Source organism: Sturnus vulgaris, chromosome 8 (genome assembly GCF_052056855.1).
Source record: "Sturnus vulgaris isolate bStuVul1 chromosome 8, bStuVul1.hap1, whole genome shotgun sequence".
In the NCBI taxonomy this organism is placed as follows: Eukaryota; Metazoa; Chordata; class Aves; order Passeriformes; family Sturnidae; genus Sturnus; species Sturnus vulgaris.
The window spans coordinates 22,370,130-22,397,838 of record NC_142250.1 but is presented as its reverse complement, the minus strand read 5'-3'; the positions used below and the strand labels follow the sequence as shown (position 1 = coordinate 22,397,838).

At 36.1% G+C, this 27,709-nt stretch overlaps 1 protein-coding gene across 1 annotated transcript; it reads left to right on the top strand.

Annotated features, from left to right (window-relative positions):
* Positions 1-1,407: 1,407 nt before the first annotated feature.
* On the top strand, positions 1,408-26,745 carry PDE6C (phosphodiesterase 6C). Its single transcript, XM_014875393.2, has 22 exons — positions 1,408-1,887; positions 9,782-9,934; positions 10,041-10,130; positions 10,355-10,495; positions 10,632-10,706; positions 10,795-10,859; positions 10,966-11,032; positions 11,751-11,798; positions 12,005-12,154; positions 12,843-12,986; positions 13,071-13,139; positions 15,286-15,432; positions 15,803-15,910; positions 16,001-16,110; positions 18,207-18,294; positions 19,727-19,827; positions 20,957-21,064; positions 21,581-21,644; positions 22,415-22,489; positions 22,626-22,709; positions 23,579-23,732; positions 26,490-26,745. Exons 1-22 carry the CDS (start codon positions 1,408-1,410, stop codon positions 26,555-26,557), a joined length of 2,589 nt encoding a protein of 862 aa, XP_014730879.1. The 3' UTR covers positions 26,558-26,745.
* The last annotated feature ends 964 nt before the right edge of the window (positions 26,746-27,709 follow it).

Below are 27,709 nucleotides of genomic sequence, written 5' to 3'. Positions count from 1 at the left end.
GTCAACACACTGTGGCTTCTGGCAGACAGATGATGTTGCACTTTGGCAATACTCTTTTCAAATTAAGAATGGCCAAAGAGTATATGTGCTATTTTCTTACACCAAGACTCTCTCATTCCTTCTGATCTGTGGATGCCATAAACAGCAGTAAGTTTCATTGTATTGCAGTCCTCCTACTGTGCTAGAATTCAGATCTGTTTCAATAAGCACATAAAATTTATTTTTTAAGTTGTCACTTAAATTCAGCCTTCTAACTCATGTAGCTTTGGAATGTTTGCTCCTCAAATTCAACACATTTTCCACCATTCCTTTTCCATTCATGTGTGTAACACTAAACTTCTAATGGCAGGAAACTTTAAACATGTATAACCATATATCTGTATCTATATAGATACATGGTTATCTAAGGTATATCTGTGAACAGATTTAAGACTCTCTATGCCTAATATTTGTCAAATATCCTTTTCATGCTATTTAATAGAACAGACATCTCCAACTTTTCTGAAGAAAGTGTAGACCCTGACTGAATATTTATGCTTATAGAATAAAAATTTTACAGTTTCCTCAACTCAGTTTGTACTTAATCAGTTTTCTGATTTTATTATTTCTTTTGGCTCTCCCTTTTTGAAGAAAAAAAAAAAAAGGATAAGCCATATCTAGCTGTGCTAAGCCAAATTCTAATTCTTTTATTCCGTCTTCACCTAGGTAAATCATTTGAGCACTTGAACACGCTCTGTAAGGTCTTAAGGATTTCACCCATTTTATTCATGTATATCTTCATAATTATTTAATTTTAGTATTTCAATTTCTATCACCTCCTGACTATTTCAAGGTAAACTAAGTTCTACCTAAGTTTAAAAGATGTCTCTGTAACATTCTGTTTTCCTGCCCTTAAGTGCCTCTCAGAAATACACGTGTGTACATCTGTGCACGTGTAGAGTGTGGAGTAAGTATCTGGGTGGAATTTCTCATATGAAGTTTTAATAGGAACTTCTGTGTGCACAGTACAATATATATACTGTGAATTAAGGAGATAACATACAGGTATAGATATCTCCACATCAGACAATTTTGTAAGAACTAATTGGTTAGTTTAAAATGCTAAAATGATTCCCTGAGGATTTATGAGCTAAGAATGCTCAGGGGTTTAGTGTCCTGACATCTCTTTAATTAGCGGTCTCCAAGATCTCACACTAAGAAGATGCTAAGCCAGTGCCTTCTGTCATATCTCAGGAGTATCAGAAGGCTTGGAAGCCACAGAGGAAGATGAATGTATTATGTCTGTGAGCTATACAATATGTACAAAGTACATTTTTCTTACTCATAACAGGTTAGGACTTCTTGCAACCATTCCTGCTTTGATGGTGATGCAGTTCTAAAAGAAATCCTAAGAAAAATCCAGCAAAAATGGGTGAGGTAAATAAAGATGCCGTTGAAAAATACTTGGAGAACAATCCCCAGTTTGCCAAGGAGTATTTCGACCGGAAAATGAGACCAGAAGTGGTGGGAAGTATCTTTAACGTGAACCCTGGAGATGTGAAGGAAGGAGTCAGCTTCAAAGACATGTCCCGTCTGGAGGAGTGTAACATAATTTTTGAGTTGATAACAGAAATTCAGGATGAGGCATGTGTTATGGAAAAGATAGTGCACAAGACCCTGCAGAGACTGGCACAGCTGCTGGCAGCTGATCGGTGTAGTCTGTTTGTTTGTCGTTCCCGGAATGGTATTCCAGAGGTAGCCTCCAAGATTCTTGATATCACTCCAACTTCCAACTATGAGCAGAATTTGGTGAAACCAGAAAATGAGATTGTTTTTCCTCTGGACATCGGGATAGTGGGATGGGTTGCTCATACGAAGAAGTTTTTTAATATACCTGATGTGACAAAGGTAAGTGACTTCTCTTGAGGAATGCTGTTCTGTGCATTTGCTTACTCAGCTTCCTGCCCAGGGCTTGAGGTAAAAAGTTGTTCTTCAGAAAAATCTCAAAGACAGAAATCCAGACCAGTAACATGAGAAAGGCATCAGCAGAGATGGCTTAAAATCCAATAGAACCACATCATGTAGCCTAGTTAGATGTTTTCATTGCCCTTGTAGTTGTAGTTGTAATGTCAATGACTATAATAAAGGAGGAAAATATTAGATTAAGAGAGACCATTAACTACCTGAGTATCTGCTGAACAAGGTAGGCTTGTATTCTGTTTTTCAGTATGGGCTTGCAAGGGTTCTCTGTTATTATTTCATGCTGCCATGCATGCATCTCTGAATCCTTTAATTTGCAGCTTTTGTAATGAAGTTATATCCTTATTAGCAAGTGAATGAGGACCGAGGAAGATGTCAACATACATATTCAGCTTCATGTCAGTGTTTGATTTAAAATGGGTTTGATGTATGAGTATGACTGGATCCAGGGTTTTTGTTTAAAACCATCTATAGAAGAAAATCATTGAGTCAGAGCTGTTCTGACATTTTTTAGCTTCCTGTTGAATCTGTGCTGAATTATCTTCTTTAAGATGTTGATAAGAATTTATTTATTTAGTTAAATATTTATTATTACTATTCATTACAAATGTTAATTAAAATGATGAGTGACCTAACAAAAGTGAAAGGTCTTATATGAGGTCTGCTTTAGAAATTGCTCTGAAATACATGGGGAAATGTAAACATGCTTTGAATTTTAAGATTTCTTTAAAAATAACTAACCTTGCATCATCAAATGCTGGCATCTTCATTTCTTTTTAGTCCTATGTCGAAAATCTGAACATAATCAAATGGTGCTAAGATAATTATCAAGATGACAGTCTGGGTTCTCAATATTACCTATACAGTCAATTTAAAATTCCAGAATATTTTAGAGATAGAAACCACTACAGTGTCCTAAACTCCATGTAAATAACCAAAATATTTACAGATTACAATTAACTATGTTTTGCAAGAGGTAAACAAAAACCAATAAATTTTATCATGCTAAAAGTTATAAAGGACTACATTTAAAGCTCAGAAACAAATGTTTATATATATGAAAGTAATATTCCAATACACAGTAAAATTCCCCAGATGTAAGTAGGAATCACAGTGGCAAACAGAAGACTGACTGATTTGAGAAAACAATGAGTTCATTTTCAACTGACCACTGATATCCTTTCTTCAATGGCTACTGTTCTGACAAGAAGTGTCTGATTTACTGCCTCTTACCACCACGTGGGAAGATTGGAGGATAATCTGTCCAAGTTCATAAAACTGATTACATGAGAAAAGATCATGAGGATCAAGAAAGATGTGTCTCCTATCAGACACTGCTCTGCTTCTTAATATCATTATGTGAGAGGTGCCTGGAGCAGGGCTAAATAAATATTTCTGTGTTTGCAGCAGGATTTGTTCAAAATTTTGTGGTAAATGTTATTTATATACGCTTGAGGAAGGGAACTTTTCTGTCCATCTGATCCTGCTAGGATTAATTAATTAATTTATGTCAGCTGAGTATCTGTTCCTATTCAATCATTCGAAGGTAATCTTTACTTAGGCACCCCTTTACTCTCTTAGGATTACAGAGGTCTGTGCCATTAGGCACGCATTTAAAAATGCAATTCAACTATGCCTCCATTAATCTAAATTTGGTAACTAAATATCATCAGAATATTGGCAGTTTATTAGATGATTGCACAACTCTCAGAGACTTCTCTGGGGCCAAGGTTTGGTATTTATAAACAACCCAAAAGATCTCAAAAATGTCAGCATTTTCTTTCTTTGTGCACTAAAAGCCAATGTCCAGGTTCACACTCCTCACACAAGCAGGGCTCCCAATTATGTCACCAGAATCTTTATCTCCATAGCAAACCCAGAACTGCAGCTTGAGTCAGTCATGTTTAAAACACATAATTACTCCATGGCAGCAGAAATACACAGCCACTGAAGTCTTTATCACATTTTAGAAAGGATAATTATTTCTCACTTCACTACATACACACTTCAGTCAAACGAGATTGTCTGCTACCCAAATTCTGAACAAAAAATGACAGAAAGAGTTAAGCCAGAGAAGAATTTTGCCCCTACTGCCTTGTCAGAATACAAAATGCACAATGATTACTTCTAGTTGGCTATAGTACTTTAAAAATGTTATGTCTAGCCGCTTTTTACTGTTGACACAGTCCATATGCAAACAGCATAGTGTTTTTTAAGTCTTAAGTACATGACAACATTGACAAACTCATCGTGTGACATTTTCATGTTTCAATCATTACCCCTTTATAACAAAAGTAAATGCAATAAAAGATCACAACAGCCATAAATCATTGAAAAAAAGACTCCACTTTTAGTGCCTGGTAACCAGTTCTTTAGGGATTATCTCCTTCTTCTAACTGGAAAGGTACCAATAAACGTGAGGAAGCTCCTCATCCTGACTAATGCTCTAGAAAAGAAAAGCAGAGGAAAAGATACAGACCTTCAATAATTAACTTAGTAGTCAGTCTCCTCCCCACAAGATTATGGACCTGTTGACTGTGAGAGCTAATAGTGTTTAATCCAGGATTTAATTGTTGTGAGAAACAGGAGGCCAGGCAGGACCATTACCCTAATAATTTGTCTCACATTATTCACAGGGTCTAGCAGAGTATGTCCCCCAAATATTACAAAGTAAATAATAGGCTACAAAAATTGGGTATTTCTATTAATATTCTTTTAAGAGTAACTGATAACACAGACAATACTTTAAAGGAGAGTACAATTACCTTACATTTTTCTCCAAGACATTATTTCCAAATAAAACTAAGAACTAAAAATTAGTTCTACAAGGAATATGTATTTTTGGGGGAATCAAAATATCACATTCTCGGCTTGTAAGAACCAATAATAAAGACTTTATATATTTGCTTTAATCCATAACCTATTTAAATTATTGCACTGTTCCTTTCAATTCAAAGATGTTTGAAGACGAAGATTTAACTAAGGACTGGAAACTCAGGAAATAATATCTTTGTTTTAGTTGAGCATAAAATTATAAAAATGGTGAAAAAATGCTTCAAAAGAAGTGCAGCCTTTTGATTAGATCTCGAAAGGGGCCGAAATATTTTGATGCTGAAATAACCAGTCCTCATTTTTAGAGGTTTTGCACTGGAGTTCACAACCCTCAGTGAAGTGAAGAAACAAGAGACCATGGGAGATTCCAACTCAGATTAAGCATCCAGAAGAATGATCCTTGTGGCACCTAAGTTAGCCACTGGAAACCTATGATACAAATCAACTTAAACACATCTTCAACTTGCAAGCATTGGTATCATCCCTTTGTAAGCTGATCCAGCTTCAGAGCAGCAGCTCCACACTTTAACCCAAGAGTGGGAGAGACTTTAATTCCAGGCCTGTCTAAACTGACAAACGTTTCAGATTAATGTGGATGTTCTGGTCCCCAGACTCCAGGCTGTCTGAGGTAGCTTTTTGCATGGGAAAAATATGTACTGTAAATGTTAATGTCTGCTCCTCCATTTTATCTCATCTTGATAATAAACACCACATTGTCAGAAATTAATACTCAACAAATATTAACTGGAAAAATGGAAACACGTTCCAATCTTCTATTATGGGCAGATTTAGTCAATTTACCAGAAAATATTTTAACACAGGAACAAATTTCTGTTAATTGTGCCTACCAGAAGAAAACCTCAACCAATTCTTTCCTTTATTTACTATTCCAAGAGGAAAGTTTCCAAAACTGAAGAGAAAATGTACATTAAAAATTAAAATTAAAAGCTCCCTTTTATCTAATTTTCTTGTTTCACATGAAAAAAAAATATAACACAAGTTCATTTTCAAGAAATTGCAAAATAGTCAACACATGGCAAATAACAAGCAGGCATTTCATTGACATAATTGAAAAGTTCAACACCCAAGTGCTATTAAATATATATTAATTTCTCCTTGAGTCTATTTCAGAACTCTAGTCATATTTACAACAACAAAGTCAATTTGTTCAGTAATGCTAGTAAGTTACATCTTAAAATGAAATTTACATCTCCAAAAATATGTCATTTTTGCAGTGCGGCCTAAGAAAGGGCCAGGTAAATGCTAGTACATGCTTTTTCTTTTCTATTCATACACAATTATGTCATTATGAAACAAAAACATTTGTGAGTTGAAATTAGGCTAAGTAGAAGTAAGAGATGAAGCATTATAGCACGTTGATACCATCTATCAAGAGGTTACAATTTTGACAAATTTGAGCCAGTGCAAGACAATCAGTGGAAGAACAAAATATCAGGAAGAAAATATTGTACAATTACCAGAAATAAAACCAGAAACATGTGGAGATAGCACAAAGAAATACGTGCAGTCTGAGCTCATCTATCCAACACAGAACCTTCCACCCAACAGGAGCAAAACAGTCCTAACTGCAATGGCTCACAGTCACCCCTTCTTCCTCTGTGCTTTACCAGGGGGAAGGAAAGCAGGCATCTGCTGTCTTGGCCCTATCACATCAGCTGCAGGATGAAGTCTTACCCCTTGTTGTGTTGGGTGATTCACCCGCAGGCAGCATTGCAGGGATGAGAGGCTGGGAAGCTGCCTGGCAGAAAAGGGCCTGGGGGTGCTGATCAACAGCAGCTGAACATGAGCCAGCAGTGCCCAGGTGGGCAAGGAGGCCAAGGGCATCCTGGCTTGGATCAGAAACAGTGTGGCCAGCAGGACCAGGGGAGAGATTGCTGCCCTGCACCATGCACTGACGAGGCTACACATTGAATCCTGGGTCCAGCTGTGGAACCCTCACTAAAAGAAACATATTGAGGTGCTGGAGCATCTCCAGAGCAGGGTGACAAAGCTGAAGGAGGATGTGGAACACAAGTCTTATGAGGAGTGGCTGAAATAGCTGGGGGTGTTGAGCCAAAGAAAAGCAGGCTCAGAGGAGCCTTATCAGTGTCTACAAATCCCTCAAAGATGGGGGTCAGCCACTTCTCCCAACTAACAAATAATAGGATAACAGAGAGTGGCCTCAAGTTGTGCCTAGAGAGGTTCAGATTGGATATTAGGAAACATTCCTCCATCCATAGGGCTGTGGCAGCTGCTTGTGCTAGCTAGGTGCTTGTGCTGGCTTCCTGCAAACCCAGGATATGTTGCACATCTTAGGGCCTATTTAAAGAATTGGTCATTGTATCGTAAATGGCTTGGTAGCTCAGCATTAAATGGAGCTAGTAGGAAATGTCTGCAAAGGTACTACAGTTAGGGAGTTAGCAGCAGAATTCTTTTCCATAATTTCTCTTTCAAAGCCTATTTTGAGATTTAACTGAGAGCTGAAAGTTCAAAACATTGCTCTAAAAGATGGTTTGATTCATAAGATCAGGTTCAAGTAGACTAATTTCACATTCATGAAGTCATGGAAGCACCAAGGTGCTCTTCTGGCTCTGGTATTGCAGATCACATTTCTTGCTGATTTGTCTATGAACATGATTTCTTAGATATTGTGAAAAATTATTTGCTTGGGAAAAAAGAATGAGCTTATGTTCCCAAGAGAAAATATTTTTTAAACTGTCAGAAATAAGAGCTTCAAAACTCCTAGAAATTATGTGTAAAATATTCAATAATGAAAAACCTAAATCTAAGCACAATGTTTTGTGTGTATATGCAAATCATGTGAGACAGGGGTCTTTTTGTATGCTGTGAGAATGCTGCCAATGCATTAAAAGGTATTTTTATCTTTCTACTTCACACTATCCAGGCATAGGATGGCTTGTGATTACTGAACTTTCTGTTTATTAACAGAGAGTTGTATTAAAATGTTTCTATCCTTTGCAAAAATTGCATGACCAAAGTGCTTCTTCTGAACGCTTCTGATCACTACTGCTTGTACCTTCATTCTGGAGTTTTTAAACAAAGAAAGCCAAAGCAGTTAAATCCTGCTGATTCAGCTCATTTGGTGTCTACAGATCCTTTTTAAGTGCTCAGAAATCCAGGAGTGTCTGAAATGTTTGTTTATTCCGTCACAGCAGAATACAGTACCCTAAACCCAGGAACCTGGGCGTCTCCAGGAATGCTAGATGTTCTTAGTGACAGAGGGACTACAAAACAGGGTCAAGTTACCTGTCTAACTTACTGGGTTTTCAATGGCTAAAACAGTCAGAAGTGCAAAACCTGAAGCTCAAAACCACACCCAAGTCCAGAATGGTTCTGTCAGTAGATAATACATCCCACAGAAAAACGAATATTTTCATGTAATAACATATTTGTTTAGCAGGCTGCAGGACAACTATTTTATTCTTACACAGAAGAGACAGATTGCCTGTCATTTTCTCTGGATGTCTGTTAAATGAGATACTCCTCTACCTTTCTCTGAGAAAAACAGAAAATAACAACTCAGAGAGTTTGTTGGAAACAGAGAAAGTGTCCCCTTTTCACCTGGACAATACATTCAAAAGTGACTACACTTTCCAGAGATCTAAATAGAGCCTGATACAATGAATGAGATTTATGGGGATGACACAGGCTGTCCTTAAGGGAATCATTTCTCTATAAGAGAGCCCAGGGCATAAATACAATATTTAAGATTTACTTCCAGACATTTAATTTGTTTCACTGAAATGCAGCCCTAGAAGGAAATATAAAATGCAAATATAAAAGACTGCCTAAAGACTACGAAAAACAAGGAAAAAGTCCAAACCCTAATATTTTGATGACATAATAAAATTCTGTCTTTCTTGTTAGAGTTGTATATGCTATAAATTCAGCATATACTAGAAACAGTATGCTGTACTAGTCTAGTATGCTAGAGGGAAGAGGAGCAAAAGGAAATGAAGAGGAAAAGTCTAACCTCCAACTCATGAGTCACCTCATTCAGATGTATTTTCGTAATAACATAACAAAATATAACAACCCTTGACAAATAGATTTCCCTGAAAATGTTTAAATCCCTTTTTATTAAATTAAAGAGAACACTAAAGCCTTTGAAGAAAAGACCAAGAATTTCTTGGATATGAGAAAATAAAACAGCTCACCATGAAGCATGAACTAGCTTCTCAGTATTTTTACATAAAATTTTTTTAAAAATAGCTCTTGTTAAACCCTCCTCAGCATTTGGTTTTAAGGATGAAAGTGTAAATATGGAGTAGTGAGTTGTGGCCCATTCATTAGTCACATGGCCTTATTCCCACAGGATCGTACACACTCAACAAAAGCAGCTCTGGTCCTATATCCTGTATCCTCTACCTATATCCTTTCCTTTCACCAAAAGAGCCTGTAAAGCTGGGAGTAACAGGGATGGGAGTGTGTCAAACAGGAAGGAGTAAGAAACAAGTCAGCCAGACAAATACTTGCTGGGGATGCTTCTCTGCCATTAATACTTTTATACATGACAGGAGGTACTTTTAAATATTGTATGAGGGAAATGCATAATGAATTTAATTTACTGAAATAATTAATTAATAACAAATATTAACATATCTATGAAGTAATTTTCTGAAATGCAAGCCATATATATTAGGTTTACAGGTAGTCACAAGTCATATTATTAATTCACTTATTCTAAATTTCCCATATTTCTAATTCCTCAGCATTATAATAAAGATATGCACAGATCTTGGTTTCAGAAGCTGTCTTCATAACCAATGCCTCAGTTAAGCCTGTACATATAATTCTAAAAGATTGAGTTAAGTAATGATAGTGGGGTTTTTTTTCAAGTATAAACCTACTGCACTGTGAAACAGTGCTCACAGCATTGCAAACATCAGTTATCAAATGAAATTCTCATTTGCCCATGGCGTGGTAATTGTCGTTCATTTAAGTTGTGATTTTTTCCCTTTTCTTTCAGAACAACCATTTTTCTGACTTCATGGACAAAAAAACTGGCTATAAAACAGTCAATATGTTGGCAACTGCAATTACACAGGGTAAAGAGGTGCTTGCTGTTGTGATGGCACTCAACAAATTAAATGCCCCTGAGTTCTCAAAAGAGGATGAAGAGGTAAAATGTCACACAATAATACAGCTTTCAGTTCAACAAGTAATTTGAGTGACTCTATATCTTAATTTAATACTTTTGTCTTATTTTTGATCTTTTTCATTTATAGGTATTTAAAAAATACCTCAACTTTATATCTTTGGTGGTAAGAAATCAGCATACATCATATCTCCACAATATTGAATCACGAAGAAGCCAGGTACAGAAGCATTTTTAAAACAAAAATTCTTCATTTTTCTCTGAAACAATTCTTATTCCCATTATTTTATATTCTTGCAATCTTACTGAATTAAGGATACAATCTATTTATTCCTTTTTAATTTGTTGACAGTGATGCACCTTATAATTTAATTCTGGAATGCTTAGGATTCATATGTTTGTTTTCTTACTCTTCTGAACATTTTTCTCTTTTGTTGCAAACAGATGCTTTTGTGGTCTGCCAACAAAGTATTTGAAGAGCTAACAGATATAGAACGACAGTTTCATAAAGCACTGTATACTATTCGAATGTATTTGAATTGTGAAAGATACTCTGTTGGTCTGCTGGACATGACTAAAGAGAAGGTAACAACTATTTTTCCTACTTGCTAGAAACTTCTAAGGTGAAGTCTAATCCAAATTGTAGTACACAGATGTAATATTATCTATGAACACAGAACTGATTTGTTTTTCTCTTTTTCCCATTGTATCATTTTCTCAGGAGTTCTATGACGAGTGGCCAATCCGGCTGGGGGAGGCAGAGCCTTACAAAGGCCCCAAGACACCTGATGGACGAGTGAGGATATTAATTTTTCTTTTTATGAATCTTAAGTTTGACATTGAAGTTGTATAAGTCACCTAGATGGTTTTATATTTTTATTTAGGAAGTCAACTTTTATAAGATTATTGACTATTTGTTACATGGACAAGAAGAAATCAAAGTCATTCCGTAAGTATTCACTGGCAGCTTGTGAATGTGTGGTAATTAGTTATTGCTGGGATAGAATAGCATGTCTACCTTGTAGAAATAAATTAATTTCATTGTCTCTCAAAAGGTCACCTCCAGCAGATCACTGGTGTCTTGTCAGTGGATTGCCAACATATGTTGCTGAAAATGGTCTTGTAAGTTCATAGCAAAACTCAAAACTAGCATTTTAAATCATGCAGTTGTTCCAATTGAACACAAAAACCCCAAACCTCCCCATGGCCGAAATCCTCTACAAAAATGATGTTTCCAGTGCCTTTGGTTCCCAGTGAAATCATTTGAGTCAGTATTTTGGGTGGAGACAAGGCCTCAGCACAAATGGTGAAAACAGCAGGATAATTTCCCTCAGATTGTGGTGATATCAGAGGAATAATGTGTGTGTCTGATGTCACTTTCCAGGTGTGCTAAATGTCACCAAAAATGCCAAAGTAAGAAAATCATCACATGCAAGGCTTAAAATTTTTCTTAATTTCCTCTTATCTACTTGCATAGACATAAGTAATTCAAAGTCAGGATGCATGACAGCTGTGAGTAATCCTGAGGCATTTTTAATAGAGCCCTTAGTACTCAATTATTTATTTCTAGAAACCCCCATGGCATTTTAAACTGGAAGTGATTTTCTTAACCATTATGCTTTTGCACTGTGAGAAACTGAAGGACTTTGCTGCAAACATTCCAATATGATGTCTGTTAGAATAACCACATCTAATTTAAGAGGAACAGTTTTGCTTTCTGTAGCTAGCTAGCTCACTATTGTTAGCTTAGAAAATAAATATTCCTTTAAAAAATATTAGACCAACTTTTGACGCACATTATATTCCATTTAAACAATGTGTCATTTTCTTTACACTGCAGATTTGTAACATGATGAATGCACCAGCAGATGAATACTTTAATTTTCAGGTAAATTCAATAATGTTAATAATTATAAATATTGTAGAAAAATATTCTAGTGCTTGCCACTAATTGGTTATTCAGTTGATCGCATAAATAATTTCTCTTTTGATTGTGATGCACAGACAAAATATTTTCATTACATTGCTTATGTCCACAGCTCTATTATTGCTTTCAAAGAAATACACATTTCCTGGTTTTTGGTTTTCCTACAGAAAGGACCAGTGGATGAATCTGGATGGGTTATCAAAAACGTCTTATCACTGCCTATTGTCAACAAAAAAGAAGAAATTGTGGGAGTTGCAACGTTTTACAATAGGAAAGATGGAAAACCTTTTGACGAGTATGATGAACAGATCATTGAAGTAAGCTTAATAGGATTAAAGGGTTGGAGGAGCTATGTGATGTTAAAAAAAAAATTGCAGGAAAAAGTCACTTTTATGTGTCAAAAATTTTTCAAAACGGCCATATTAGCATCTAGTCAAGTGTCTATCTTCTTCACAATGCAGTTTCTTAAGAATCTGAGACTTTATCTCCCTTTATAAAACTGAACATTTTTGATTGATCATTTACATTGCAGTGATCAACAAAAGTTGCTTATAATTTTGCTTTTAATCCTTTGACTTTTTAATGATGGTCAGCATCATTAAGTAGCAGTGGGTAAGCAGGTATGGTGTGCTGCTTGCCAATGGATGCCAAGCCTGTGATGGTGGGGGTTCACAGAGCATTCATAATCGCATGCACTCAGGCGAGATAAGATGCTACACAGTGTACCCAAGTCCACCTACCTGACTTAAGCTTCATAAGCCTCAAAGTCCTGTATGTAAAGTGGGAATATTAATTACTTAGTTACTAAGCTGAGCCAAACGTCATTAGAAGCTGTGAGTGCTAACAGAACTGGCTGAAGGAAGATAAAGGCCTCTAACAAGCAGAGTAGCACCTTGCTTTTCAAAGGGCACTAACAGAAATGGGACTTTAAGAAAACTAAGTTCAAATTGTCAGGTTCATTCTGTTGTCATGACATCATCTCTGCTTTACTTGACTTTGTTGCAGACTCTCACACAGTTCCTGGGGTGGTCTGTTTTAAATACTGACACTTATGACAAAATGAACAAACTTGAAAACAGGAAAGACATTGCTCAGGAAATGCTTATGTACCAGACAAAGGCTACTCCTGCTGAAGTTGAATCTATCCTGGTAAGTTTCTGTCCACAGCCACAAAATTAAAATGGGAAACTTAGTACACAAAACCTGAATTTTCTTACTCTTTTTCGCTTTTAGAAATACAAGGAGAAATTAAATGCAAAAAGTTTAGATGAATGTGAGCAAAAGGATCTCATCAGGATTTTGGTAAGTCATTAAACTGAAAAGTCTGGTGGTATATTTATTTCAGACAGCAATGTGTCCTCATCATATAAAAGGTTGTGTATGGTGAAATCCCAATTAATACAATCAATGTTAGCAGTTGCACCGGCTAGACAGAGTTGATTTCATAACACATCCTCAACCTCTTCTCTCCTTCTTTGTGCACACCCCACTGCTACCTACAGGGAAGCATTCTGTCCCAATTGTACATCAAGACACCTGGACAGTCAGAGTTACATAGACATTTTTATATTAATTAACATTTGAAGTGTTAAATTTCTTAAAATATTCATAAGGGAAATGCTATATCTATAACTGAATTTAATTTCTTTAATTCTGAAAATAAAAGAAGGGATATTGTGGTGAAGGCACTGTCATTCTCGGTAAGAGAACATAGGTAGGAGTGTCCAGTGGAACAAACTTACTTTTAGATTATTTTTCCTGCATTTCCTTTGGCAGAGAAGTCTAAAGACAGTGGCCCATGACTCCACAGTGACAAACCAGATTTGACCTAATGAGTTCTCTGCTCTACTACTCTGCTACTACTCAAACAAAAATGAGTTTGTAGTGCAGTCCTCTGGCTGCCTTAGCATTTCAATCTAGAAAGGCAGTGTCTTTGGAAGAAAGCTCCTATTTTTCCCCATTTAGTGCACTTCAGTCCTGGAGCACATGAATTGACCTACTTTATCTGAAAAAACCTCACATTCAGAGTAAAGACGTACTCTGAATGAAAACACTGAATGGACTTCCACTGTTAATGGATCAAAACAGAGCTAGGTTGAAGAAAAAAGGTCAAAATATACACAAATCTATTGAATTGCAGTACCAACTATTTAATATGTTTCCTCCTATTGCACCACATTTGCTAATGTACACATAAGCATAGGGAAAAGATCTCATGAAACTCTTTTTAGTTATATTTAGGTGCATGCTGGAATGCATTGGTGCTAATGTTTTACTGGCTTCCACACAACAGATGCTCACATAGCTTGCAAGTAGTGAAATAAAAAAACATCAACAGTGTGTAGCTTCACATGCCTTTTAAAGGAAATTTAATTTAGCAACATGAAAACTTTAAAAAAAATAATAGACATTATAAAATTTCTCCACAGGTAGAACAAAATCTGATTTTTCTGATACAGGCTCCAAATTTAAAAACATAATACTGGTATGAATTTTTAAATCTACAAAAATCAATTTGTTCTTTCAACATTGTGGAGTCACAAATTCAAAGGTCTAATATCTTCTGCACTCCCAAATTCCAATGCAAGTGCTTTATCCTATTACAAGACCTGGAATCCCAGATAACTAATAGGATAAAGCAGGTGTTTCTAGATCTGATGATTCACCAAGTAATGGGTCTTAAAACAGCACTGGTCTGGGTTTCTTTGTCCTTGATCTCAGACCTGCATAGATATAAAGGAAAAACCCAGGGAGAAGGAAAGGGAGGATCAGCCTTATTTGTTTCAATATATGCCTACATTCACTTGTCCTTTTCTTTCTCCATAAAGTGAAGATCATTTATAGACGACCACTACTGAGGAGGAAGGCAGTCATTGTGATAATAAAAGCTATTTTTTGTGTTGCATCAGACTTCCTTGAAGAATTCCTGTTTGGATTGGAACACATTCTTTAAAATATGATGCTGCTTTCCCTAGGCTTTGAGAAAGATGAAGAGGGTTAGAGAACAGTTCACTAATAGCATTATTACCAGTTAGGCTGTTCAATACGGCTCTATATTGTACATACAAAACTGGCAATTTAATTTGGCTGAGAAGAAGCCTTGAGATCAGGTTAAAAGTGGGAGAATCATGGGATTTTATACTAGGGAAGAGAATTTCCAAGGACCAAGATTTCTAAACTAAGGAAATGTTGAGATGGTCACAACACATTGTGCTGGAATTCAGAGTAGGAATTGCTCAAGGCTTTTATTTATTACTTCTGAGAAGAAAGCCAGCAGTATTATGATTGTATTTCATAATTTAATACACATTAGTTCATACTGACACCTGAGACCTTTGAAGACATAGTAAGCATACTGTCTTTGAGAAATATTTCTGAAGAAAATTTAAAAAGCTTTTCCAACTTTGTTCTTGACAGAAAACCCCTTGTTTTTGATTTTTCCTAACAGAAAGAAGAATTACCTGATCCAAAAGATTTAGAACTGTATGAATTCCGCTTCAGTGACTTCCCTGTTACAGAACATGGCCTGATAACTTGTGGAATACGACTGTTCTTTGAGATAAATGTTGTTGAAAAATTCAAAGTCCCAGCTGAGGTCTGGTTAATTTTTCTTGTTTATACTTATTTTTAAATAGAAGAAAAATAGCTGGTTTTACATACTTTAATCTAGAAGCAGGCAATACTAAAATATTAGTGGTATGCTTAACAATCTACCATTCTCAATGAAACGCTTACATATTTGTCATAAAAACATAAAATTAACCCTGAATTGTGTAAGCTAAGTAAGGAATTAAATCCACATGTCTCTATGTAAGAAAAATTTGCTGTTTCCATGTTTAATTGAATGAAAAACATTTGTTTTCAAAGAACTTGAAATTAAATAATTTCATAGTATATTCTAGTTATTTAATGAGAACTCCTTTGTTTCAATTAACAGCTGTCTGACTCACTTTTGTTCCCAACAGGTCCTTACAAGATGGATGTACACAGTCAGGAAGGGTTATCGGGATATCACTTACCATAACTGGAGACATGGATTCAATGTGGGACAAACCATGTTTACTCTGCTCATGGTAATGTTGCTATTCATTAATTAGTATTCTTTCAATTCCAGATGATAAATTCAGGAAAACACGCACTCAGAGTTATGTTTTCTTTTACAGACAGGCAAAATAAAGAAATACTATACTGATTTAGAAGCCTTTGCCATGGTTGCTGCTGCTTTCTGCCATGACATTGATCACAGAGGGACCAATAACTTGTATCAAATGAAGTAAGTATAAGTGATCAAATATATGGTAATGTACTAGTTTTAGTGGAAAACAAACAATAAAAAAGTGAAAACTTGCAAAAAAATATAAGGTATATATTCCATACTCATCTGGCATGAACAAATAATTATGCTACAGAAGATTTCTGTAGTATCTGTAATATTCTGTAGAATAGAGGAGAATTCTGTAGTGCCCCAGAGCACTTCAGGCAGCTGAAACACAAAGACAAAAGGCAGAGGCAGAATCTTAGAAGGATCTCTGAAGCTGCAATCCATTTTTAAGACTCTAGCTTTTTAAAACTCTAACAATGTTTGGATCGTAGCAGACAGAGCCTCATGTGCATGAGGACACAAAGAAATTAGTAAAGTAAGTTAGAATCCATAATTGGATTACTTTTCAAGACAGGGCATAAGCACTTTTCTGGAGAGGGATTCAAGATGTGACATAGACAAGGGCCAGTTTAGAGGGAGAAAGTATTTTTTTCTCTGTTTTCCACTGTCTAATTTGACTAGTCCAGTTGTTCCTCCCCACACTCAGTTTCCTGATACAGGTCCTTTCCTGAGGTGTAATCACCTCACATTATACAAAAGTCTGAGTCAACAAGCTTGAGTTCTATTGCTGAGTCCACAGGCCAGATGTTACACATAATGAGGTTAAAGCTTTGCAATTCATGCTGTAATATGTTCTGAGAAAATATTCTAAAGGATTTGTGATTTTTACCTTGTTTATTATGAAACAATATTAATTCATTTATATTTTCCTTTGTATTAAAACATTATGTATCATGGTGAGAGACACTCTTCTCCTGAGGAGTGAACATCCTACCGTGTAGTCTTTTATGTGATCTGTGAGAGTTTGTTTCTATATGCTAGAGAACACATTTCTCAGAATGTCATGTGTACTAGAAGATTATAATTTTCTGGTTAGTTTCCACCAACTATATATCCAGAATGATTGATCCTACCCCTCTGACCCTGAATCCACTCCTCACATTTCAGCCTTTTCAGCCTGTGTGCTAGAGCAGTGACGCAAAGGGATTTTCTGATTATTCCCAGGGATTCTCCAGGTGACGTAGGAAAGAGAATGACAGATGCTGGTTCTTATTCAACACACAGCTTCTCATCCAAACAAGTTGAAGGGGGGGTTGTAGCGGGTGGGGTTTAAATCTTCCACTGTGGTCTTCCCTAGATGAAAGCCCTCTACATGAGGTCATACACAGTAAAGCTATTTATAGAACTCATCAGGCTTTATCACGGCAGTCCTAATCACATCAGAAAATACAGGTGCCATGTAGCAATCCACCTCGGGAAACAGAGCTATAAACCAAAAAGGGAAAAAGGTGGAAAGGAGGAAAATACCCTTTCAGACAGGTAGAACTACCTGGAGCCCATGTAGGTAGGATGCTTTTCCCTTCATCTCACAATCATCATCTGATGTGGAATTTCCTCTTCTTGAAGCTTAGTCCAATGTCAGGGGAATGCTTTAAGACCTGTGGTAAAACTGAACAAACCTGAGCTATCAGGACTTTTGCTGTCCATAAAATGGCAATTTTGGGGGAGTGAAGTAGCCCAAGATCATTAGAGGAATTTAACTCCATTGTACTGTTACTTTAGATTTAAGTTACAGTTAACTAGAATCCCAGGGCACATGGCCCAGTCATTACAGACATATAAGAGTTCAAAAGCCATGCCACAGAATAAACTCTAAAAGATGGATAAAGGCTACTTTAAAGGTACATAAAAGGAGTATAGATTAAACAAACAGCAAAACTGAACATGCAAGACAAAATAAAGGCATATTTTAAATAGCAAAGTTTTTGAGTTTTGAGGCATCTAACAATGACTTTGACTTTAGTGGGCACTGAACACCCAGTGCTCTCTAAGTTTCATCATGACTCAGTCACAAAAAAAAAGGGAAACAAGTTGGGTTTTTCTCTCTGCATCATACCAATAGCTAATGTATACAGATTACACTATCATACCAAAAATATGAAAACTGAATAAAAACTGTTGCCTTAAAATTATACATATATATATATATATATATATATATATATATATATACACACACATATAAAGGATTGATTATTTTTCCACAGGTCAGCTGCTCCCCTGGCAAAACTTCACGGCTCTTCCATTCTAGAAAGGCATCACCTAGAGTACAGTAAAACCCTGCTGCAAGATGAGGTGCGTCATGGACCTTCTGCTCACACCAATCAACACTGATGATCCAATCAAGTGACAATATTCCAAATTTTACTGGGTCTCATGCAATTCTCTCAGTCCACATAAGAAACACTAAAATTCAGAAGTTTAAGACGAATTATTATGCATTTTCCACTTTTAGAGAAACACCAGTGATTCTGTCTGGAACAGATTCACCTCAGATAGAAAGGCTTCTCCTCTGGGCCTTGCTCACCCTCCTCAGGTTTTTCGTGTTTGCAAAAACACAGTGATGTTGAAACCAAAGCAGAAAATGCAATATACATACATATATATATATATAGATACACAAAATTTTGTCATTAAAAGGCTGTGCTTGGTTTATGAGGTCTGAATTCAGCTGCAGGTTCTGGGAGCTGAGGAACAAAGGGAGATGCTCCTGGAGGGCCCCGTGCCCTCAGGCCAGGCCCGCCCCTCACCCTACTTTGTTTCCAGGGCCGGGAGTGGCAGGCTCTGCTGCCGCTCCAGTACCGATGTTCCTGCATGCCCTTCCCCTGCCCTTCCAGCTGCCCTTCCCAGCAGCGGGGCTGATGCTCCCGCCGCATTCCCGGGCTCAGCCGCCTCTCAGGTCCCTGCCCCTCCACTGCCCCTCAGGGCCCTGCTCCTCCACTGGCACCGGCCCCTCTGCCCTCAGCCACCTCAGGCTGTGCCACGGCTACAGCAAAGGACGCTACTTAAACTCTCTACCATGTGTTCTGCAGGGTGATATAACAGCAGGGCATGCACATAGGCACTCCTTCCATCCCTTGTTTGCAGCAGCAGGGCAGGCACCCACTTCACCCTCATTTTCCATTTCTAATCCCTGTGATGATGCTGTTGCTTGACCTCATGAGGCCACAGAATAAATCCTTATGCTAAGGATTATTATGTTAATAAAAAACCCTGAAGATTTATGATATAAAAACAAACAAACACCTTTCCCTTTATTGATGGTGATGAACTTTTTCAAGTGTGAGATGCCAGGAACTGGCTCCTGCTCCTGGGCAGAGCAGCTGGCAGGACCTCGGGAGGCTCTCAGCAGCAGCATCACTGTGCCCTGGCCCACACGGGCATTGTATCTCTGTTAAGGAAGGAAATAAAATCAAGACACTTAGAAAAATGCTATGTGATGGTTGCATTCCCTTTGCCTGAGGAAAAGGACATTGCACGTGCCATGGTAGGTCCCATACACTGCTGCAGGCAATTGTGCCAGCCCAGTTTAACAGGAAGGGGAACTGGGAAGCTTTAAAAAGTCAGGAAAATTAGGTTAATCAAATGTGAATTTTTAATTTTTATCATTATTTTAAGGACTGTAACTGACCAATTTTTTTACCCTATTCTGTGAGACCATCTGTATAGTACAAACCAAAGGCAGTGTTATAAAAAGAATTGAAATCCTAAACTTTCCACCTTGCAGAGTTTAAACATCTTCCAGAACCTAAATAAGCGCCAGTATGAAACCGTTCTACACTTATTTGAAGTTGCAATAATAGCAACTGACTTGGCTTTGTATTTCAAGTAAGTACTAAATTCTGTATAACTTCCTACTGAAAAAAATACCAATACAATTGAATGTATAACTGTAGTTTTTAGTTGTTTATATGCAGCATACAAAGATGTTTATATGCAGAGAACAGAGCTCTATTTAACATTGCTGTTGAGTCTAATTCTTGCAAAACCAAGACATTCTTGGTTTGATGATAAGCTTTCAAATTGGAGAATGCATGAATGTATATAATACTTAGTAGGTAATACATTTAGTAGGTCATTCCAGTACACTTTTAGTTACAGCAAACACTATATTCCAGAAGTGTGGATTCAGTAGCCTAATCATAAGGTTGTGTGCTTGTGTGATATGTAACATACAACAGATAGAGTAAACAAGAGCATGCTGAAAACTAAAAAAAACTTGTCAGACATCCACTGATCCCAGTGCTAAATATGCCAAAGACTCCAAATATCAAACTATCAATTTTGGTTTGTTCCTAAGTTAGTGAATTTACGTGCTTTAATAACGGGTATATTCCTTAAAGATATGTGGAGACTTTTGTTTTATGACTGGGACAATTTAAAGTCAGAAGACAGGTAAAAATTCAGAAAACTGTTTAATAGCAGTTATTAAGATTTAGAGAAGAGTAATTTCATTATTTGATTCATTCTAAGCACAAACTAGAAGATTTATGAAGCAATAGCAAGACAGGCTTATGTTTTTGAAAGATATTTTCAGTAAGGTGTTACCAATTCTTAGGACTTTTGATGGGAGGGAGTGGTAGAGCATCTATTAGTATTTGCTTCACTTTTCCCAATTCAGTATGTTCAGTACAGGAAATAATGAACATGTAATGCTAAAAAATGATAATGTTGCTCCAAAGAGTTTAATATGAAGAGGTAGGAAATTGGTTATTTATTTTTTTGTCAGGAACTCTGACAAATTACTTCACATGTCACTGGTATATAGCAAAAAGATCAAAGTGTCTAGATAACCTAAAAAGTTTGCATTCGACAGCAGGAAAGTATTACTTGGATACTACTATGACTAGGATGGTACTTGGGAAAAGCACAAATATAATAAATATTATTTTATATTAAATTTTTAATGCAGGAACTCACATTCAGTAATATATGCCTTATTGGTTTGTTTTAACAGGAAAAGAACTATGTTTCAAAAGATTGTGGATGCAATTGAAAAAATGGAAACAGAAGAGCAGGCAATTAAGTATATATCTATTGACCCAACAAAAAAAGAAGTCATCATGTAGGTGGTTCACATTTTACTCTTTATTCAATCAATTATCTAGGACTAGATTTTAAAAGAATTTGGGCACCTAAAAATGCAATGATGAGCATAACCATGATTTTAATTTAGAAATGGATGCCTATAATCTTCTTTAAATGTGCAAAATATTAATTCATTTGTCATCTTAAATTCCTTAAAATCTAGACCTTTTATTTTTTTATAATCATCCTAGCACTGGATAGTTATGGTTGGTAGGGACAGATCATCCTGTCCAACCCTTCTCCCAAGGCAGGGTGACCTAGAGCAGGTCACACAGGACCTGGTCCAGGCAGGTTTTGAATGTCTGCAGACAGACTCCACAACATCCCTGGGCAGCCTGTTCCAATGCTCTTCTACCCTTAATGGATATTTTTCTTCCCCATGTGGAGGTGGAAATTCTTGTGGTTTAGTTTATTGCCACTGCACTGAAAAGAGTCTGGTACCATCCTCCTGACACCCAAAACTATACTCTTGTTTTGGTTTTTGTTTTCAAAGGGCTATGATGATGACTGGATGTGACCTGTCTGCGATAACCAAGCCCTGGGAAGTGCAGAGTAAGGTAGGTACTTTTGAAGTGGACAATACTGCATTTACTCTCTGTTTTATTGCCCATTTGGTGCATGATAAATTAAAAAAAAATAACCTATTATTACTTGATACATATTTAAGTACCTGTTGCTTCCAGAAAAGAACTTCTACCTTTCTCTCACTGTGAGTGTAGGTGATCAGTGATGTCTCAATCACTCTACAGTTGTCAACCCTTCTCTACTTGTCCTTCCACTAAAACTGGCACTGCTGATTCTGGCTACCCTTAAATATCACTCAATTATTTCTTTGCTAGACAACTTTTGTTACTTTCCAGCTATTTTTAAGGAACAGATTTAACAACAGTATGGTTTGAATTGTGTATATTCTGTAGATCTTGGTGCCATTGCAAAGCAGCTTAAACACACTAAAATTCTGTAGGTAAGTACTTCAAGTGCTCCAGTAATTATTGACCATCCTGCTGAAGCTCATCACTTAGCCTTACAGGAAAATGTTTTAACAAAGCATCATCAAAATACAACTGCAAATATTTGTACTTCTAAGTTATACACATTACAGGTATTACAAGACTCTTATATTGCTAAAATTGCCTTGTTTCTGTTGGCAAGAATCTGTTATTTACTCAGCATGCATCAAAATAGCACTAGTGATAATTTGCTGGGAAAAGCTTTAAGTACAGCAGACAGTGTCTGTAGGTTTTTTCACATTTTCTGGAAAGCCTTGTTTTATTTATTTAAATGTACTACTTTCTACTGACAATCCAACTGAATTGTACCTATTCAGGTTGCCCTCATGGTTGCAAATGAATTCTGGGAGCAAGGTGACCTGGAACGAACTGTGCTACAGCAACAACCTATTGTAAGTACTAAGTAATTTAACTGTGTTAAGCAATATTAACTGTTATTAAAACATTGAATAAATAATGAAACATGATGCTTATGAGATCACTATACCAAAAAGCTACATATTCTAAATTACTGCTCTTCTATTTTAGCCTATGATGGACAGAAACAAAGGAGATGAACTACCTAAGCTCCAAGTTGGTTTCATAGACTTTGTGTGTACATTCGTGTACAAGGTAAGAATAACTGGTTTTGTTTTCCTGTTACACAATTAGTGACAAGATGTTGTAGCAAAAAATTCCAGACAGCAGCAGTACTCTTGGGCACAGGGTGAACAACTATCACAACCACCATAATGTTTCAGTATTTTGTTACATCCAAGAATTGTTCCCATAGAGTTAATTCAGGAGATGTGAAGTAAATTCATAAAAGAGGAAGATCCCAGTGAAACTTCGGGGTGCTGAGGTTTTGTTATTGCTTTGAAAGACTGAGTTACAAAGTCCAGCTTGATTCTTCCCAGACCCATTTAATATAAGCAAGCAATGGGGATGATTACAGAAGGCCATTAATAGCACAGCCAAGGGAATGGGAATATGCAATATTTGGGGCATATAGATATGCTGTTTCTTCTGTAAGGCACTGAAATATCCACATTCTTAATCCTTGTCTAGTTCTTAATATTATCCAAAAACGTCAAGCAAAAATGTGATGTGATTTTTTAACATCTTCAGAAATATCCTCATCTGCTTGGAATATATTACAGGATAACAGACCTTTTTAATTGTATCCTGATACTGATATATCATATGATACCATATGATAAAATATCATGTATCATAGTTGTATTATATAAGTCAGACTATCATATGTGGGATTAGGGAAGATATTAAAATGTGCATCACATAAATTCCAGTATTTTCCTTACAGATTATGTGCACAATAGGGCATTATTACACCAACACTCCAATTACTCCAACAATATGCCTTGGAATTAGATGTAATAGAAAAATGAAATGTTTTCTCAGCAACATTTCCACAATTTCAGATTTAAAAATTCATCAGTGCTTACAGATTTCTAATTTACTTATTTCAATTGCTTGTACAGGAATTCTCAAGGTTTCACAAGGAAATTACACCTATGTTTGATGGTCTTCAAAACAACAGGGTTGAATGGAAAACACGAGCTGATGAATACGAGGAGAAGATGAAAGCTCTTGAGGAGCAAAAGAAAAAGGAAGAAGAAGCAGCTGCCCAAAAAGGTTAATTTCTTAGGTTTTCATTTACATATTTTTACAGCAGTCAACATATTCTCTCTCTCTTTCAAATTCACATATGCAGAGCAGTTATGCAATATTAAACTTTATACTAATGGTATGCAAGTTCTGAATTAGCCAAATGAACTTTATCTTTACTTGAAAGAGAAGTAACCTTTAAAGATTATACAAATCCAGTACATTGGCCTCGTTTTCTGACCTGCAGAATTATATAATATGACCACCAGAAAAGTGAAGAGAATGCAACATTTCTTCTATCAAAAGACTTAAAATTGAATGTAATTAAACACTTGCTTATCTGAAATAGAAGAGATGTATCAAAATTCTGTGTGGCATCAGCCCCAAATGTATTCAGGTGCTTTGTTTTCAGTTGAAAATGAAAAACATCAGGGAACAGAGAGTATGCATTCAGAACATAAAAGAACAGTGCCAATCTCCACTTCTCTTCCAAGTTTAAGATAAAGCTTTTGGCTCTAGTTCCCTACCACCAGTTTCTTGGCTAAAATACACTCTGTCATATAACAAATTCAACATTAATCTTCCAAAGACAGACCAAGTCCTAAAACTGGAAGCATGGTTCTGCATAGCATAACCTAGAAGAGAATCTGATTTTATAGAAACTTGAAACCTGTCACTCAAGTATAAGAGTGAAGTAATAAATACTTTTATTCTTTGTACTGCATGTGGGGCAGCAGGTCTACAGCTCTGCCAATTGATTGAGATGACTGAAAAGGTTCAAATATTAAAAAAACCCCATGTGTTATTAAAACGATATATGGTCAGCTAGTTTGAAGAAAAGTTAGTTTAGTCTGTGTTTACATCTTTAAAATATAAAACAGTACAAAATAATTTATTTGGTAATCAGTATCTGTGGGAAATAGGTGAGTATTCTTCACATTTCACACAAAAGAAGCTATTCAAAGTCACCCATCAAGTTACTGTCAGTGTGTGAACTAGTTATTAGCTCCTACAAAATTGATACTAGGTTACAATAAAAATGTTTTAAAAAAATCAAAAAGTTGTGGTAAAGTGGTTTGTAAGTTACATGATTTAATCAAAGCAGATTTTTGAAAGGGTTTAATAGAATGAGTCCAATATTTTGGCCTGCTCACACTGTGATACTACTTACACACATTTTCACAGAAATTCCACCCTCCTACTTGCTCCCAAATTTATTTTCAATGACACTTCATTTTTTTAAATCACATAATTTTATTTAAGATTCATTTATTGCTGAGAACTAGCTGATTGTCAGTATGAAAAAAGTACTTTTTCCTTATGCTGGAACATAACCATCTGAACTTTACAGAAATACCAGCAAAACAAAACAAAACAAGACCTGAGACCTCCTTACACAACTCTGCTTTCTCAGCAAATCTCCTTATACATTTGCTTTCTCAGCAAAGAATATTACCAAAAAAAGTTACCAAACTCAGATCCAGTGCTCCTAAGCATAAGCTTCTTAAATAGAAATGAAATAATCAGTTTAGGAAGAGTCAGGTATTTCTACTCTCACTTGGAAGTTAGGACCATCCTACATCATTGGTATTTTGGAATCATTTAAGTAATTGAATTAAGAAATATTTTCGTTATAAGAAAACAGGAAATCTTATGCAGGAAAGCATGGACAGACTGATTTGCAGAAGCTAAGGATCTGGTCTTTGCATATCATAACTGGCAATACAAAACAAAAGGGAATTATTCTGCATCCTTTAAAAACACACACTGGAATGAGACCGTGGACATTTGTGAAGAACAGATCTGACTGTCAAATCAAGGCCATGCAAATATATGGGTTTGTTAAGTCAGTTCATACAAACAAAGATTTGATACATGCTGAACCATGGTGGTTTCTCTAGATCACACTGACCTGGCTATTCTTAGCCATTCAGTAGATATAAAATAAACATGTTTGCTGAACCACTACTGTGGAAAGTTCAGAACTGAAATAAAGCAAAATACAGTATTAAACTGAGAAAAATCAAATACATATTTAGTAACATAGTGTTGATTGATTATATCCACAAATTACAGAGGGGAGGACACTGATTATGTGACATGTTTCAATGCAGGTGGAAAGGGTCGAAAATGACCTAGTAACATGGTGATCCACAGCTTTCAAATGTAAGTTTTAATTCTAATATTGGTATCTTACCTTAAGTGAATCTGGAAATGCAATTTATTACTTTGAAAGAATCTTAACTATGATCAATGAATATCTGTGGCATCATTTGAGAGAGAGTAACAGAATCAGTAGCTATAAATAAAAATATGAAAAGTGTCTCTCTCTCTTAATTAGTAATTACAAAGGGATTCATGCAGGGTTGGAAAAAGGTTTACGCAATTAGGTAAAATTAAAGTTTTTGTATCATCTGCTTCAAAAAGAGATTCACAGATTATATTGATTCAGGAATTTTTTTCTTTTGCATGGCTTACATACCTCAGTTTTGTATGTGTGGGACAGAGTCATATACTTAAATACTGAAACTTTCCAGTAAGAGTGGTTCAGTGTGTGTTTGGTCCTTTGAGAAATGTTGGTATCAACTCCTACACTATATACACATATGTATATATAACATGTCATTGTTTCTTATTCCAATATCCCAGACAAGCAGTGAAATTTCAGACAGCCTAACACACATAATATGCATAAAATAAAAGCAGCACTCCATAATAAGGAATTAGAGCAGCTAAAATTAACAGAAAATACTCATTTTACTTTCCTTCCTTGTTTTTTAACAGAAAGTGCTGCTGGAGGTGGTGGAGGTGGTGGTGAAGATGGAAAATCCAAAACATGTGTAGTTTTGTAATTCTTTGTCTCAGACACTGTTCCTGCTACAAGAAAAGACATCTAGAAAGAACTGCAATGAGCCCCAGTGGATTTCTGCTTTGCATAGAATAGTATAGATCCATCTCTTTATCTTCTTAAACACTTGCCATTTGTTGGAAATAATTTTTAATGGATTAAAAAAATGGTTACAATTAAAAACTGGAAAAAATAATGGTGCAAAATTAGTTAACTGTGTGCTCCAGGTATTTTTTCATGTCACTCAATTTACAAACAGTACTTTTATTAAAATATGTAACTTCTACACACTGTCCAGAAAAAATATAATTTTGACAGTTGTTATATAAAATTACTGAATGAAATCTAAGATGTAAAATTCAAACATTCAAAAACTGCAGTATTCGTAACTTGGATATTTAGATTTTTATATTATGTGTATTTCCTTAATCTGTAATTTTGTCATTTTCCTTCATTCTCAATACTATATAAAGTCCTAGAGTAAAACATTTCTTTCACTTTAGGAATGCACACACAGTTCCCTAGCCCTTATCTATAAAAAGCAGGCCTATGTATTTTTTTCCAAAATTATCAATGATAAATCTGTAAATTATAGCCATTGTAGCCTTTTGATCGTATGCAAATGGCTCCCCCACAGTTCCTAAACTGACCAGCTTTTATTCTAAAAATCTAAAATAGCAGACCACAAACATCATACTTTACACCCAAGTAAAAGTTCACTAAGATACACCAGCATATGTACAGCAGGATCTGCATTCAAGGGCATTTTAAAAGGCTCACGTACTGCCAGTGCATCTCTTTCAAAATGCAATAAATTAAAGTATTTGAAAACCAAATAATTGGCACCAATTTAATCTTCTGAGGGAGAGCAAAGCAGAAGTAAAGCACATCGAAATTCCCATTACCCGTCTTTCTACAACCAAGTAGACAGACTGCACACAAATTAGCTCTTCATGAACACTGATCTTCCTCCCCAAACGTTTGGAGCAAGTGCACTCCATACCTTCCACTCAGGACGCCAGCTCCTCCTGCGGATGGAGGAAGGCAAATGGCCACTGTGTTAGGCACAGACCTGAGTATTCACTGGAACCAGTTTCAAATCTAAGGAGATGGATGTCAAATGCCACTCCTGTAATAAAGAAATTCAACATTCAGA

Excerpts from the sequence above, each read along its gene's own strand:
- PDE6C (XM_014875393.2), top strand. The coding sequence starts at position 1,408 with ATGGGTGAGGTAAATAAAGATGCCGTTGAAAAATACTTGGAGAACAAT. Across the intron at positions 9,935-10,040 it reads TCTCAAAAGAGGATGAAGAG|GTATTTAAAAAATACCTCAA; the intron begins GTAAAATGTCAC and ends TTTCATTTATAG. Across the intron at positions 21,065-21,580 it reads ACAAAAAAAGAAGTCATCAT|GGCTATGATGATGACTGGAT; the intron begins GTAGGTGGTTCA and ends TTGTTTTCAAAG.